The following is a 12,883-nucleotide window of genomic DNA, read 5'->3' as shown; positions in this document are numbered from 1 at the left end:
GTAACTAAACATAAAACCAAAGAATGGTAATGAGAATGTGCATTTATATATTTCTTCAGGATTTAGAAGTCCATTGATACATATTAAATTCACTTAATCTTTACAAGCACCCTTTGAATTATGTGCTATTATCATTTCCATTATGTTGTTGATGTTTAGTACTGTCTGATTCTTGATGAGCTCATTTGGGGTTTTCTTCACAAAGAATGCTGAAATGACTGAATAACAACTATATAGTTTGTGTTAGAAAACCTTAATATGGACAATAAATGTTAAGGATTTCAATGAAAGCCTAATGTGGTTAGGGAAGGCTTCAATGAAGAATAGAACTTCAGTTTGTAGGATTCGGTTTAGAAGTGAAGATGAAGATAGCATATAAAGGAGAAAGGTAAGAGAGGAATAAAAGCCCTGCAATAGGAATGTAATTGCTTTTTTGGAAGTGTAATGAGTAAACAATGACTGGTCTACTCATGGAAGGACCACAGATTGTTATGCCCCTTGATCCTTCATAAAGAAGTGGAAGATGATTCATACTTATAATATATAAGAAATATAAAAAATCAAAATGGCTTTTGGACTTTTTTGGGGAAGTCAGTCTATTGATTCCCAATCTTTTCAAATAAAATGGCTTCTTTTTAATGTAAAAAAATTATGCAACACAATAGTACAGTCAGTAACTAGGAATTCTGACTTCTGGGTCAAATAAAAGTTGGAGATGACAATAGATCAAAGGAGAAGTTTAAGGCATGAGCTAAACAGGTGACTTTGACTAAAGACAAATAATGGATGTTGAAGAGTTTGAGAATATGGGAAGCAAAGATATTTAAAGGGAGCAGAAGAAGGCTAATGGGAAGTAATTGACCTAAATGGGAAGAAGGGAGAGTGGCCCACCTGGGTTGGGCCATGTTGGAGTAGCCACAGACGGTTGTTATCAACAATCTTTTCTAGGGAGCAAATAATTTTAATGAAGGGGAGGAAAGCACTGAGTGGTGAAACAGATACGGGGAGAATGTCAACTCCTCCTGGCCCTACAATATATGAGAAGGATTATTATACTTGGAGGAAGTGCCAAAAGATGTTTTCAGGGAAAAAGCTATGTTTCAGTGAGTATTACAACATGTGGAGGGAATGTGAGAAGAAATCTAAGATGAAAGGGATTTTATAACAATAGTTTGGGCACTGCGTAAACAGAGATCAGAAGAGAATAGAAAAATCAGGAACTAGGGCTTAGATTGGACAGAGAAGAAATTATGGGGGGATGGAACAAGGCAATGGGTTTTGCATAGTCAAAAAGTAATTCTAATTAACGGACAAGGCCAGCTGGGAGTAAGAACTGACCAGTTAGTACAAGGAAAGTCGCAAATATAGAGAAATGATTTAGCTTAAATTTAGACTCCAAGATTATCAAGCCAATGTGTCAGCACCTTTGCAGATCCTGATTCTAGATGGGGCCTCATCACTTGATTATAAAAGGTGAAAAGGGTATGGGTGTAGGGAAAATGTAAAGGGGTCGATTATTAATTTTACAGGAAACTGCTGATTCTGTTCTGGGTGCTGTCCTTGGAAACCAGTAACAGACATGTGAAACAGTCCTTGTATTCAAGGTTTTTACTGGACCTGAGGATGTGGGAAAGAAAGGAGGCAGTAGTCCATGTGTTGTCTTTGCCATCAATATCCTTTTATACTTCTGCTCTGATTCTGGCCCTAGGGCAGAAAGTACAAATGGACTTAGACCTGAGAGAAGAGAAATCGCTGTCATCAGATCTTCAGACCCTTGTGGGGAAAGGTACTGGTTGGGCAAATTGATGCTCTGCCAGAGGTAAAAGTCTAGCTATTGGCACACCAAAGTAAAGACTTGATCTATCAGTGCTGGGTCTGACTCTGATGTTAGTAAATGAAGAATATCTATTGGAAGAAAAATTACTACTCTAAATTAAATGATTCATAGTACTTTTCCCATCATAGCCTAAATTATTTTTAGAATTCATTTTAAAATTCATAGTAATTTCTTTCCATCATATATTTCTCATCAGAGGGTGAATAGACACCAGAAAAGTTATTCAAGGGCCCCAGTCAAGCATATCTCCGGCTGCCTGTGTTTGAGTATAAACGTGGTATCTTGCCTATATATTAAACAAGCAAGAAAAAATTTAAGTAAGCAATAAACATAAAAGATAGTATTAAGAGAAAGAACTTACATTGTACTAGTAAAAATTGTTGAGAGAAGGTAGAAGAAAATACAATGGATCTACATTATTATAAGGGGAGGGAGAGAAAGAGAGGGAAATGCTATACTAAAAAATACCATTATAGCTAAGATAGCAGAAAACTTCCTTGTTCCCTTACTATCATTGAAGCCATACCCAACACTAAGAGATCAAGGCTTTGCTCTGGGATGCCAACATCCATTGTGGCATTTTTCTATCTCTGGCACAGCATCAAGCTCCAAGCTGTAATTACAATGTCCCAATTTCCAAAGTGGAACAGGTTGCACTAATGTAAGGCTCAAATATACCTTGGGAAAAGTGACGGATCTGGAGACAAAGGACTTGGGTCCAAATCTACCATTTAATATTTGTGTTACTTTAAGGAACTTAACACCTTTCTAGAGCTCAGTTTCTTACCAGTAAAATAAGGGACTTGGATAGGATGACATCCAAGTTCCTTTCTAGCTTTCAATTTATGAATCTATGGTTGTGTATGACTTATATGCTTCAGTCTTCTCTCTCAAAATGAAAAGGTAGTTTTCAAATACTAAAACAATATTTGAATATGTCAAATTTGCATTAGGTAAAAAAATGACTCTGTCCCCATCTTATTTAGAAAAATCATATCTATTCATGTTTTAGTAATGACTGAACAGAACCAGAATTTTATTTTCTTTTAAAAAATTTTCCACTGAGTGTATGCCCTTCAATTGGGGAATGGTTGAACAAATTGTGGTATCTGATGGTGATGGAATACTATTATGCTGAAAGGAATAATGAATTGGAGGAATTCCATATGGTATTTTGATATTTTGCAATCTATGTTTTTTTCTCCCTCCCACCTCTCTTCACTCTATAGGAAGGCAGATAATATGACATAGTTAATGCATATATTATCTTATAATACATATTTCCCTGTTCATCCTTTTTGGAAGAAGACACATTGATTATACTAGACCAGTGGTTCCCAAACTTTTTTGGCCTACCGCCCCCTTTCCAGAAAAATATTACTTAGTGCCCTGGAAATTAATTTTTTTAAATTTTAATAGCAGTTAATAGGAAAGATAAATGCACCTGTGGCCATCACTGCTCCTCCCCTGGGTCGCTGAAGCACCCACCAGGGGGCAGTGGCACCCACTTTGGGAATCACTGCACTAGACAAACATTCAGGGTAAATAAATAAATAGTATGTTTCAATTGGCATTTGGACTCTTGTCTATTACTTCTATGGCTGTAGATAACCTTTTTTTTTTGTCATGAATCTCTTGGAGTTGTTCAGGATTCTTGCCTCATTGATAATAGTGAAGTCATTCACAGTTGATCATCATACAATATTGTTGTTACCACGTATGTTCTCCTGGTTCTGTTCACTTCACTTTGCATCACTTCATACAGATCTTTTTTTGTGTGTGATCATATTGCTTGTCATTTCTTTTGGCACAATAGCATTCCATTATAAATATATATCACAACTTGTTTAGTCATTCCCTAACTGATGAAAGTCCTGTTAGCTTCCAGTTTTTGGCCACCACAAAAAGAACTGCTATCAATATTTTTGTCAGGTAGGTTCTTTCCTCCTATCTTTAATTTCTTTGGGATACAGATCTAATAATGGTTGCTGGGTCACAGGGTGTGCACAGTTTGATAGCCCTTTGGGCATGGTTCCAGATTGTTTTCCGGCATGATTGTATCAGTTAGAAGCCCCACCAGCAGTGTATTAGTGTCTTAATTTTTCCTCTCCAACAATTATCATTTTCCTTTTTTGTCATTTTAACTAGTATTATGGATGTAACTAACATTTTAAAGTTTTTAAGTTTGACAAAGTATCTTATTGACGTGATCTCATTTGATCATCAAAACAACCTCAATGGATTGAAGGTACAAATATTATCACCCCTATATTACAAATGAGGTAACTGAGGCTCTGAGAAGGTAGAGGTACAGTGGAAAGAGTGCCAGGCCTGGAGTCAGAAAGATCTGAGTTCAAAATCTGCCCTCAGACATTTACTAGCTGTCTGACCTTGGACAAGTCACTTGACTCTGCCTCAATTTCCTTGTCTATAAAATGAGCTAGAGAAGGAAATGGCAAATCACTCCAGGATCTTGGCCCCAAAACCTCCAAATGACACAAGTGAAATGACTGAACAATAATAACTGAGGCTCAAGGAGGATTAGTGACTTAGCTATGGTCACAATCATTCAAAGGATAGTTTTGGAGTCTTTTTGGACTGCAAGTTTAGCACTGTGTCTGTCATAACAGCCTGTAAAGAAATGAAAATGGGTTTGTCTTTGTTTTTCTTAAAATAATTTTCCCTCCCTCAGAGCATGCAAATGGATGTCATTGATGGATACTTTCTGATGAAGGTACCTAGAATAAAAATAAAAATAAGAAGATGACTTTTAAAGTATTAATGGTTTTTTTCTTTCTTGGCCCTAGGTATAAAGCTATTGTTCGACCAATGGATATCCAAGCCTCCCATGCTCTGTTGAAGATTTGCTTAAAAGCTGCTTTTATCTGGATCTTCTCCATGTTGCTTGCTATTCCTGAAGCCGTGTTTTCTGATCTGCACCCTTTTTATGTGAAGAGCACCAACCAAACCTTTGTCAGCTGTGCACCATATCCCCACTCCAATGAGCTACACCCCAAAATTCATTCAATGGCTTCCTTTCTGATTTTCTATATTATACCCTTGTCCATCATTTCTGTTTATTATTATTTCATCGCCAAGAATTTGATCCGGAGTGCTTACAATTTGCCAGTGGAAGGGAACATACACGTCAGGAAGCAGGTAGGTTTGTTATGGTTTTGGTTTTGGTTTTGGAAGAAGCATTGTTTATTTATAAGTCAACTGATACAGATAGGTTTTTAAGATATTTTTATTTCCCACTGTGCATGTATTTGGGCCATGATTTGGATCTATTTAGAACCTAATGAATTACTTAGTAGTGGATACATACTAGCTGGTTCACTGTGATTTTTGGATAAATGATGCATTAGTTAATGGTTAAATTAGATGTTTCAAATAAACCTAAAAGTTCTAGAAAGTCTTGTCTTGTGTATGTCTAGGTACCAACAAGTGCTTAAAATTAGTTTAGCATAGCTTATGGTATAATAAATAAGTAGTGATTATATTCATCCAAGAAGCTAACGAGGCATAGAAGATTTATTTGTGGGACATATCTAGACTCTTTTGGTTCTGTGTTTTTTTTTTAATAGTTAAAAGAGTTGTTTAAATTTCAACATCCTGAAAATGTAGTTAGGCTTATTCTTGTTTATGTGAAATACTGATAGAGACAGATTGCAAAATTATTGTGATACGTACTTATTATTGGAGGGGGAATTTGTAGTAGAGGGAAATAAATAATAGTGACCGATATACATAATAGCACTTTATAGTTATAAAACACTTTACATCATTTCCTTTTATCTTCTCAATGATCCCCACTTTACAGATAAAGAAACTGAGGCTCAGAATGGTTAAATGGATTTCCCAAGGACACATATTTTGTGGTACAGTGGGAAAAGTGATGGATTTGGAGTCAGAGGACCTGAGTTCAAAGCCTGTTAATTTATCTGTAAAATAAGGAGGCTAGACTCTTGGATATCTGTTTCATTCTATTTCTAAGTTGTTGATTCTCTGATATGTATGACTTGAGACTCAAACCCAGTTCCCCTCAAGTTCAAGCTCAAGATTTTTTCAGTTGTTGTTCTTGTTGTTTAGTCATGACTAACATTTTTTTAACCCATACCTTCTGATTTAGAATCAATACTTTTTGACTCCAAGACAGAAGAGCAGTAAAGGCTAAGCAACTAGGGTTAAGTGACCTGCCAAAGGTCACACAGCTAGGATGTGTCTGAAGCTACATTTGAACCCAGAACCTCCCAACTCTAGACCTGGATTTCTTTTTGTATTTCTTTTTTTTCTTTTTCTTTTCTTTTTTTCATTTTCATTTTCCCCCCACTTTTCTTCCCATTTTTCTTCTATCTTTCTTATTTGGATTTTGAACTCCTTTTTTGAGTTTCTCTAGAACTTGTGATCAATTTCCATTTTTTTTGGAAAGTTTGATTGTTTTCTTGTTTTTCACTCTTTGTTGTTGCTTCTTTATTTTGCTCTTTATCTCCATAGGAATTTTCCAGGGTCAAGAGCTTTTTTTGCTGTTGCTTATTCCTTTTGCTGTAAGAAGATTGGGATTCCTACATGCTGGTGGTCATTGCTTTCTTAGTTTCTGTCTCACAGGGTTTTTGTCTTGGTACAATTCCCCTTCCTGTCAGAATCCTGAGTGAGGGGAGGTAGATCTGCGATGTTCTTTGTATCATGTGTGTTTTAAAGCATTTTGCCCTGAGTCTATCTTCCCAGCCCCTGCATTGCTGCCCAAGCTCCATGTTTTTTAGCCTCGAGTCTTGCTGCCAAGGCCTGGTGTAGCCCTTAGGGGTAAGTCTGTGGTGCTTTCAGCCAGCCCCTCAGAATTTGGAGATTGGCCTGGCCTAACTCTAACTGGTGAGGTAAGGTGGTGTGAGGAGGGGTGGTCAGTTTGTGCTTTGATTAGTACAGTTTTGGCCCCTTATAGTATGGGAATCTCCACTCACTGCCTACTTTTCACGCTATATCCAGTAGGAGAGCCCCTTTACTCATCTGGTTTTGATTTCTGTCCTTTTGAGACACTTTGTAATGATCAGTTGTAAGGAGATTCAGAAGGCTCCTGCTATTATGCCACCATCTGGGCTCCACCTCCTAGACCTGGCTCTCAATCCACTGAGCCACCTAGCTGCTCTCTGATGACCCTGTGGATCTAGCACACCAGGTCCTTCTATTCTCTACTATCTCTTAAAGTCCACCTAATACTCATGTTCGTGGTTTCCATGAAAGTATCGATGATGCTATCCCTTTCTTTTTTTTGCCTTCAATCTTTCCCAACATTAGGATTTTTCCCATGAGCCCTGTCCTCTCATTATATGGTCAAAGTATTTAAGCTTAGTCTTTAGTATTTGGTCCTGGTACTTATTTACAAAGAAAGAATTTGCCAAATATACATATCCATTGACATCCATTATCTCATTTAATCTCCTTAGGAAGAATGCTAAATTTGGACTCTTAGATTCAAATCCTGGCTTTGTTATTTACTATTTTATGACTTTGGTCAAGTAGTTTAATCTCTCTGGCTTTAGTTTACTCACTTGTAGATTGAGAGAATTGAACTAGATGACTTCTACAGTCCCCTCTTACTCTAAATCTATGAGCCTATGAAGTAAAGATAACCATGTAAGGTAGGTGATGAGATGAATGAATTGCATCCTAATATTTCCCTTCTCCCCTCTTGGCTTTGCTACATATCAGGAACCAAGAGGCTTACCCCTGACTGGATCCATTGAATCAGCCCAAATACCTGTCTCAGGATGAAATCTAGCTGTTATTCCTTCCAGGTGGAAGAATAATCCATTTTACCATGCATAATTGTTTTCTAGTACATTGAGTCAAGTAAAACATTTAAAGAAATCATTCACACCATCTTTTCACTTTCATTTGTGCCTCCTACTGCCCAGTCCCCATGCCACATATGAAGGCTAGCTAAAGAAAGAGAAGCCCATGATTTCATTCCTCATAAAAAACTGGCAAAAATTGAGGGATCCAACTGATGAATGCTATTCTCCTTACTCGCTTTCTTCACAGCCTAGCTGTGGGTCTGCCAGCCTTTAGGGCAGAAAAGAATACATATACCACTTTAATAAAAAATCAACTCAATTGCAGGCCTCCCCCTACAACATTCAATTTGTTGTCAAGGTTATGGAGGTGGTAGGGTCAGAGGGTAGATTTCAATGAAATTGTCTGTTGAAAGTAGCCCTCAGGGAAGAATATCTATTCTTATTTGGGGAGAAATATCTAATTTTCATTGTTCTACCATTAGAAAAATGGCCTTTCTTCTTACAACAGAAGCAAAACAATCATCTCTTGAAAACTGTTTTCGTTGAAGCCATAAATTGAGGTCATGTGAGACAGAAACTCCTTCAGATTTTTGAGGATAACATATACCAAATAAGAATAGTGTCTTGTATACAGTGTATTTTTGAGGAGTTTTATTTGTTTATTTTTGTTCCAAATCTGTGATTTCATCTGTAAAGGGTAACAGTTCTCAAATTCTTTGGTCTCGGGACTCTTTTGTACTCATTATAATTATTGAGGACCCCAAAGAGCTTTTTGCTTGTGTGGGATTTTTCTCTATCAATATTTACTATAGAAATTAAAACATCTTAATGTTATTATAAAAATTGCTTTGATCTCATAGACTCCCTAAAAGGGAGGGTCCCCAGGAGGCCCCATGCCATACTTTGGTATACAGAATTTCCAGTGAGGAAATTTGTTCTACCAATGCAGACAGCACCTTTACTGCAGCTTACTGGCTGAGAAAATTACTTAGGACACTGAGAGTTTAAATAACTCACCCCTGGTTATACTGCCAGTATATGTCAGAAATAGAACTTGAACTCAGATTATCCTAAATTCCAAGACTGACTATCCATTATCCAATCTACCACTAAAGTATTTTAAGTTAGTATATTTATATTTCTAACTAATGATCAATAACCAAAGGGAAAAAAAAAGAATCAAGATGCCTCCCACATTTCCATTTCCTCCATGCCAATCCAATTCTTCTAGAACATCCCTGAAAAGAAAGGACAAAATCAAAGATACCATGTTTTAGCCCTTCAACATGAAGGGCCCTCTCAGTTAAAATTCAGTATAAGGAAATTATGGAAACTGATCTTGCCAGTTTTGAGAAGGTCGCTTGACTGGGGGATGGAGTATCAAGAGTAAATAAACCTAATGAGTAACATCTCTTTTTAAATGTTACTGTCAAGTTGTATTTTATTCAGTTGATTAGAATACCCCTCTCTGTTAAGGAAAAATTGTTTGAATTTTGTTGCAGAGAAAGGGGAGGAGCTGAAGTGGGGTGAGACTATGATTAAAGTAGCTAAAATATTAGGCTTCCTTTCATCCTCACCACAACCCCAAAAAAGGTTCATTCTAAGGAATTATGATAACATACATACAAGTAACATACAGGTGGCCTGGTTTGGATTGAACCTATGTGGATGGGGTTTGAAGACACCCATAAACCCAAAGAAGGGAACCCAGCAGCCAGCTGTCCTAATTTGGGATACATTTGTTCACATAAGTATTTTGGGATAGCATACTGCCCAAAAGATGAGCCTAAGTCATTTTCTAAAAAAGAAAACTGGCCAAAGGGTCAGGAAAAGCTACTCATGCTCACTGAGAAAGGCATCCTTTATGAAAATTGTTTCAAAATAATTTTCTTATTATAAGCAACCATTTAAAAAGTCAAACAATAGAAAACACTTATACAATAAAAATTCTGAATTATTTACAGTTTGTTAAAGGAAAAATATGCAATTTAGCAAAATGATATTGTTCCTGCTTCTCCTCTTCTTTTTCTTTTATATAACCATATTCTGTTATTGATTCTTTTATAGGCAGAATAGGCTATAATTAATTCTGTAATCTTCATATAAATTTTTCTGTATTTTTCTTTTCTTTTCACTTGTCATTTTTATGGCACAGTAATATTTCACTATATAGACAGAGTGCTATTTATCCAGCTATTTCCCAATTCCTAAATATATCAGGTATTTATAGTCTCTTGCTATTTTATTAATAAAATTGCTATATTTCTAAACATGTATGGGGTTTTTGGTTGCCATTCTTTTTAATAGGATTGTTATAATATGGTCCTGGTAATGGTGAATAGTAATTGGATCAAAGGATATGATCATTAGTGTAACTTATTGACTGCTGACAGATTTCATTTATTCGTAGTTCTATCAACAATTTACGAGTGTGCCTATTTCTTTATAGTCAGGACACTGAATTGTATTTTTTTTTACTGGGTCAATTTGATGCACAATCTTTTATATAAAACTCCACATCTTTGAATCTAACATTATGTTCAAAGGTCTTTACTTTTCTGAAAACTGTTTGTGAAATTTGGGCAGAGTAAATTCTATATAAATTGTATGGGAAATGGCATAACTAGAGGGTACTATGAGCCTCATCCAACACCAAAGAGACAGTTTAGGTGCCTAATAGTCTATTATTCAGAAGACTTATATTAAAAGTAAAACAAGGTATTTCAACAATGGAACTAGATCTGTGAATTCATTGATCTAAGAAACTCTCAAATGAGAAACCTCCTTTTATAAATGCAAGTTGCATTTTCTCTGAAACATTTTCTTAGAGAGTTGCTTCAGAGCACTGAATGGTTATGTCACTTTTCTAGGACCACACAGCCAGGATGTGTCAAAAGTGAGACTTGAAGAGAGTTCTCTTTAGCTCCAGAATAATCTCCATCCACTATGTCACAAACATGGGTCATTTCCCACATGATTTTCATTGAAACTACTGTACCTCTCCTGCCCATGCCACCCCCAAACACACCTTCCCCAAATGGTAGCTCACCAAAACTTGCCCCTCTATATGTGCCATATTCCAAAATTATGTCTCCTTCCTTCTTCTCATCATTCTATGATTTGATCAGAACTGATAGTCAAGGAGGAAATAAACCTGATAAAGTAAATTACACTAAAATGTTAAGGATTAATACAGATTAATGAGGTGGCCCTCTGGTTTAAAGAACAACTGGTTGTCAACAAGGCTTTAATTCAAAGTACTGAATTCCAGGCATCAGTGGCCAGAGTTGGAGAGAGAGTTTGGTGGGAAAGAGGAATCTTCCTGAATTGCCACACATAGGTCATTTTAGTATACAGTACAGGCTTTTTAGTAAGGTCATCCCTGCTCTTGTGATCAAGTCAGTAGGTCAGCAATATTGCATAATCCCATTATTCTGAATATCAGTCATGCCACTTATTCAGGGAATGCTGTCAATAACTAATACCTTTCTAGTCACCCTGTATTTGTTCAGTCATTTTCAGTTGTGTCTGACTCCTCTTGATCCCATTTGGGGTTTTCTTGGCAAAGATACTGGTGTGGTTTACCATTTCCTTCTATTGCTCATTTTACAGATGAGGAAACTGAGGCAAACAGGGTTAAGTGACTTGCCCAGGGTCACACAGCTGGTAAGGATCTGAAGCAAGATTTGAACAGGAAGAGAAGTCTTTCAGACTCTAGGGCCAGCACCTTTTCCTGTACTACTGATGTGATCCTGTGAGGTAGCTGTCTCACTGGAAAGGATGCCAGATTTCGGAGTTAGTTGACCTGGATTCAGAATCCTACTCTATAGCTTAATAGCTGTGTAGAATTGGGCAAAATACTCACCTTCTCCTGGTAACAATTTCCTCATCTGTTTAAAAAAAAAAAGTGAGTAGGAAATTAGATTCTAAATTTTATCTATGAATCTGGGATACTATGATGTAAGACACTGACCAAGCACTGAGATCCTCCCCACTGGAGGTTGCCACTGCCACAGATCCATCAGAGTCCAAGGAACAGGACAGGTGGAAAGGAGCGTTCTCCTTCTGTTGAGACTCCTGCTGTTCCGTCAGAATGCAAAGCCTTTCAGGGAAACAGAATCAGAGACACAAGTGGAACAGTTAATACAGCAATCTGGACAGTCTTACAGGAAATGAGTATTAGGTGTGGAGTGAGGAACCGCAAATTAGCGGAGCCAATAAACCATCAAGCGTCCTTGTTGTAATTGCATGTAATCCATTAAGCCATGTAATCAGCTTTGTTTTAAGCGCTCCTTGTGGCGGATACATTGTCATTCCCCTTTCTGTCTTAGTTAATTGAATTTTAATCCCTGAGTTTCTTCTGCTTGTCTGTCTCTCATTGGGTCTCTCCAGATCGAATCCCGTAAGCGGCTGGCCAAGACCGTGCTGGTATTCGTGGCTCTCTTCGCTGTGTGCTGGCTGCCCAGCCACGTCATCTACCTGTACCGCTCTTACCACTACTCGGAAGTGGACACCTCCACGCTGCACTTCGTCACCACATTCTGCGCTCGGTTCCTGGCCTTCGCCAACTCCAGCGTGAACCCCTTTGCGCTCTACTTGCTGAGCAAGAGTTTCAGGAAACAGTTCAACTCCCAGATCTTCTGCTGCCGGCCCGGACTGCTCCGGAGGTCTCAGAGTACCGGTAGGAGCACCACGTGCATGACGTCACTCAAAAGCACCAACCAGTCCGTGGCCACCTTCAGTCTCATCAATGGCAACCCTGCCTGCCATGAGGGTTATGTGTAGAGCTGTCCCGGGAAATGTAGTTTTGGTTTCATTTTCATTCACCCGCTAATGTTCCAGAAGGGTCTCCTCTCTCCCCTTCCCCTCCTATCCCCATAGGAGCCTCCATATTGCAGAAAACACCTGAAACTCTTGGGGAAAATTGGTTTTAGCAGAAAAGGGCTGGGAATAAGGGTCTGAGCTATGGGTATTTTGAAGAGACTGCGTCATTGAGTTCATGTGTGATTGACAGGTGTGATTGAGCCAGGGAGATGTTTCAGAAATGTGAATGGAGGAAGGACATAAGCCCTAAACAGGCTTAACCTGCCTTTAGCAAGCAAAGTAGATGACTATTCAGATTTTTCGAAGCAAAACAAAAAAAAAAAAAAGACATGATTGTTCATTTTAACTAATGTTTCCTCTTCAGGGTTCTTTTACAGAGAGAGCTGGCTCACTTAAAATGTGATTTGATTTATCGCTTCAGGAAAACATC

At 37.7% G+C, this 12,883-nt stretch overlaps 1 protein-coding gene across 1 annotated transcript in view; it reads left to right on the top strand.

Moving 5' to 3' along the window:
• Nucleotides 1–12,414, top strand: part of GRPR (gastrin releasing peptide receptor) — a 46,376-nt gene extending 33,962 nt beyond the window's left edge. The window contains exons 2-3 of the mRNA XM_044666954.1: nt 4,645–4,996; nt 12,022–12,414. Coding sequence (XP_044522889.1) covers nt 4,645–4,996; nt 12,022–12,414 — 745 coding nt within the window. The remainder of the gene's footprint in view (nt 1–4,644; nt 4,997–12,021) is intronic.
• The last annotated feature ends 469 nt before the right edge of the window (nt 12,415–12,883 follow it).

This window comes from Gracilinanus agilis, chromosome 3 (genome assembly GCF_016433145.1).
Source record: "Gracilinanus agilis isolate LMUSP501 chromosome 3, AgileGrace, whole genome shotgun sequence".
In the NCBI taxonomy this organism is placed as follows: Eukaryota; Metazoa; Chordata; class Mammalia; order Didelphimorphia; family Didelphidae; genus Gracilinanus; species Gracilinanus agilis.
This window is presented reverse-complemented; position numbering and strand designations above follow the sequence as displayed.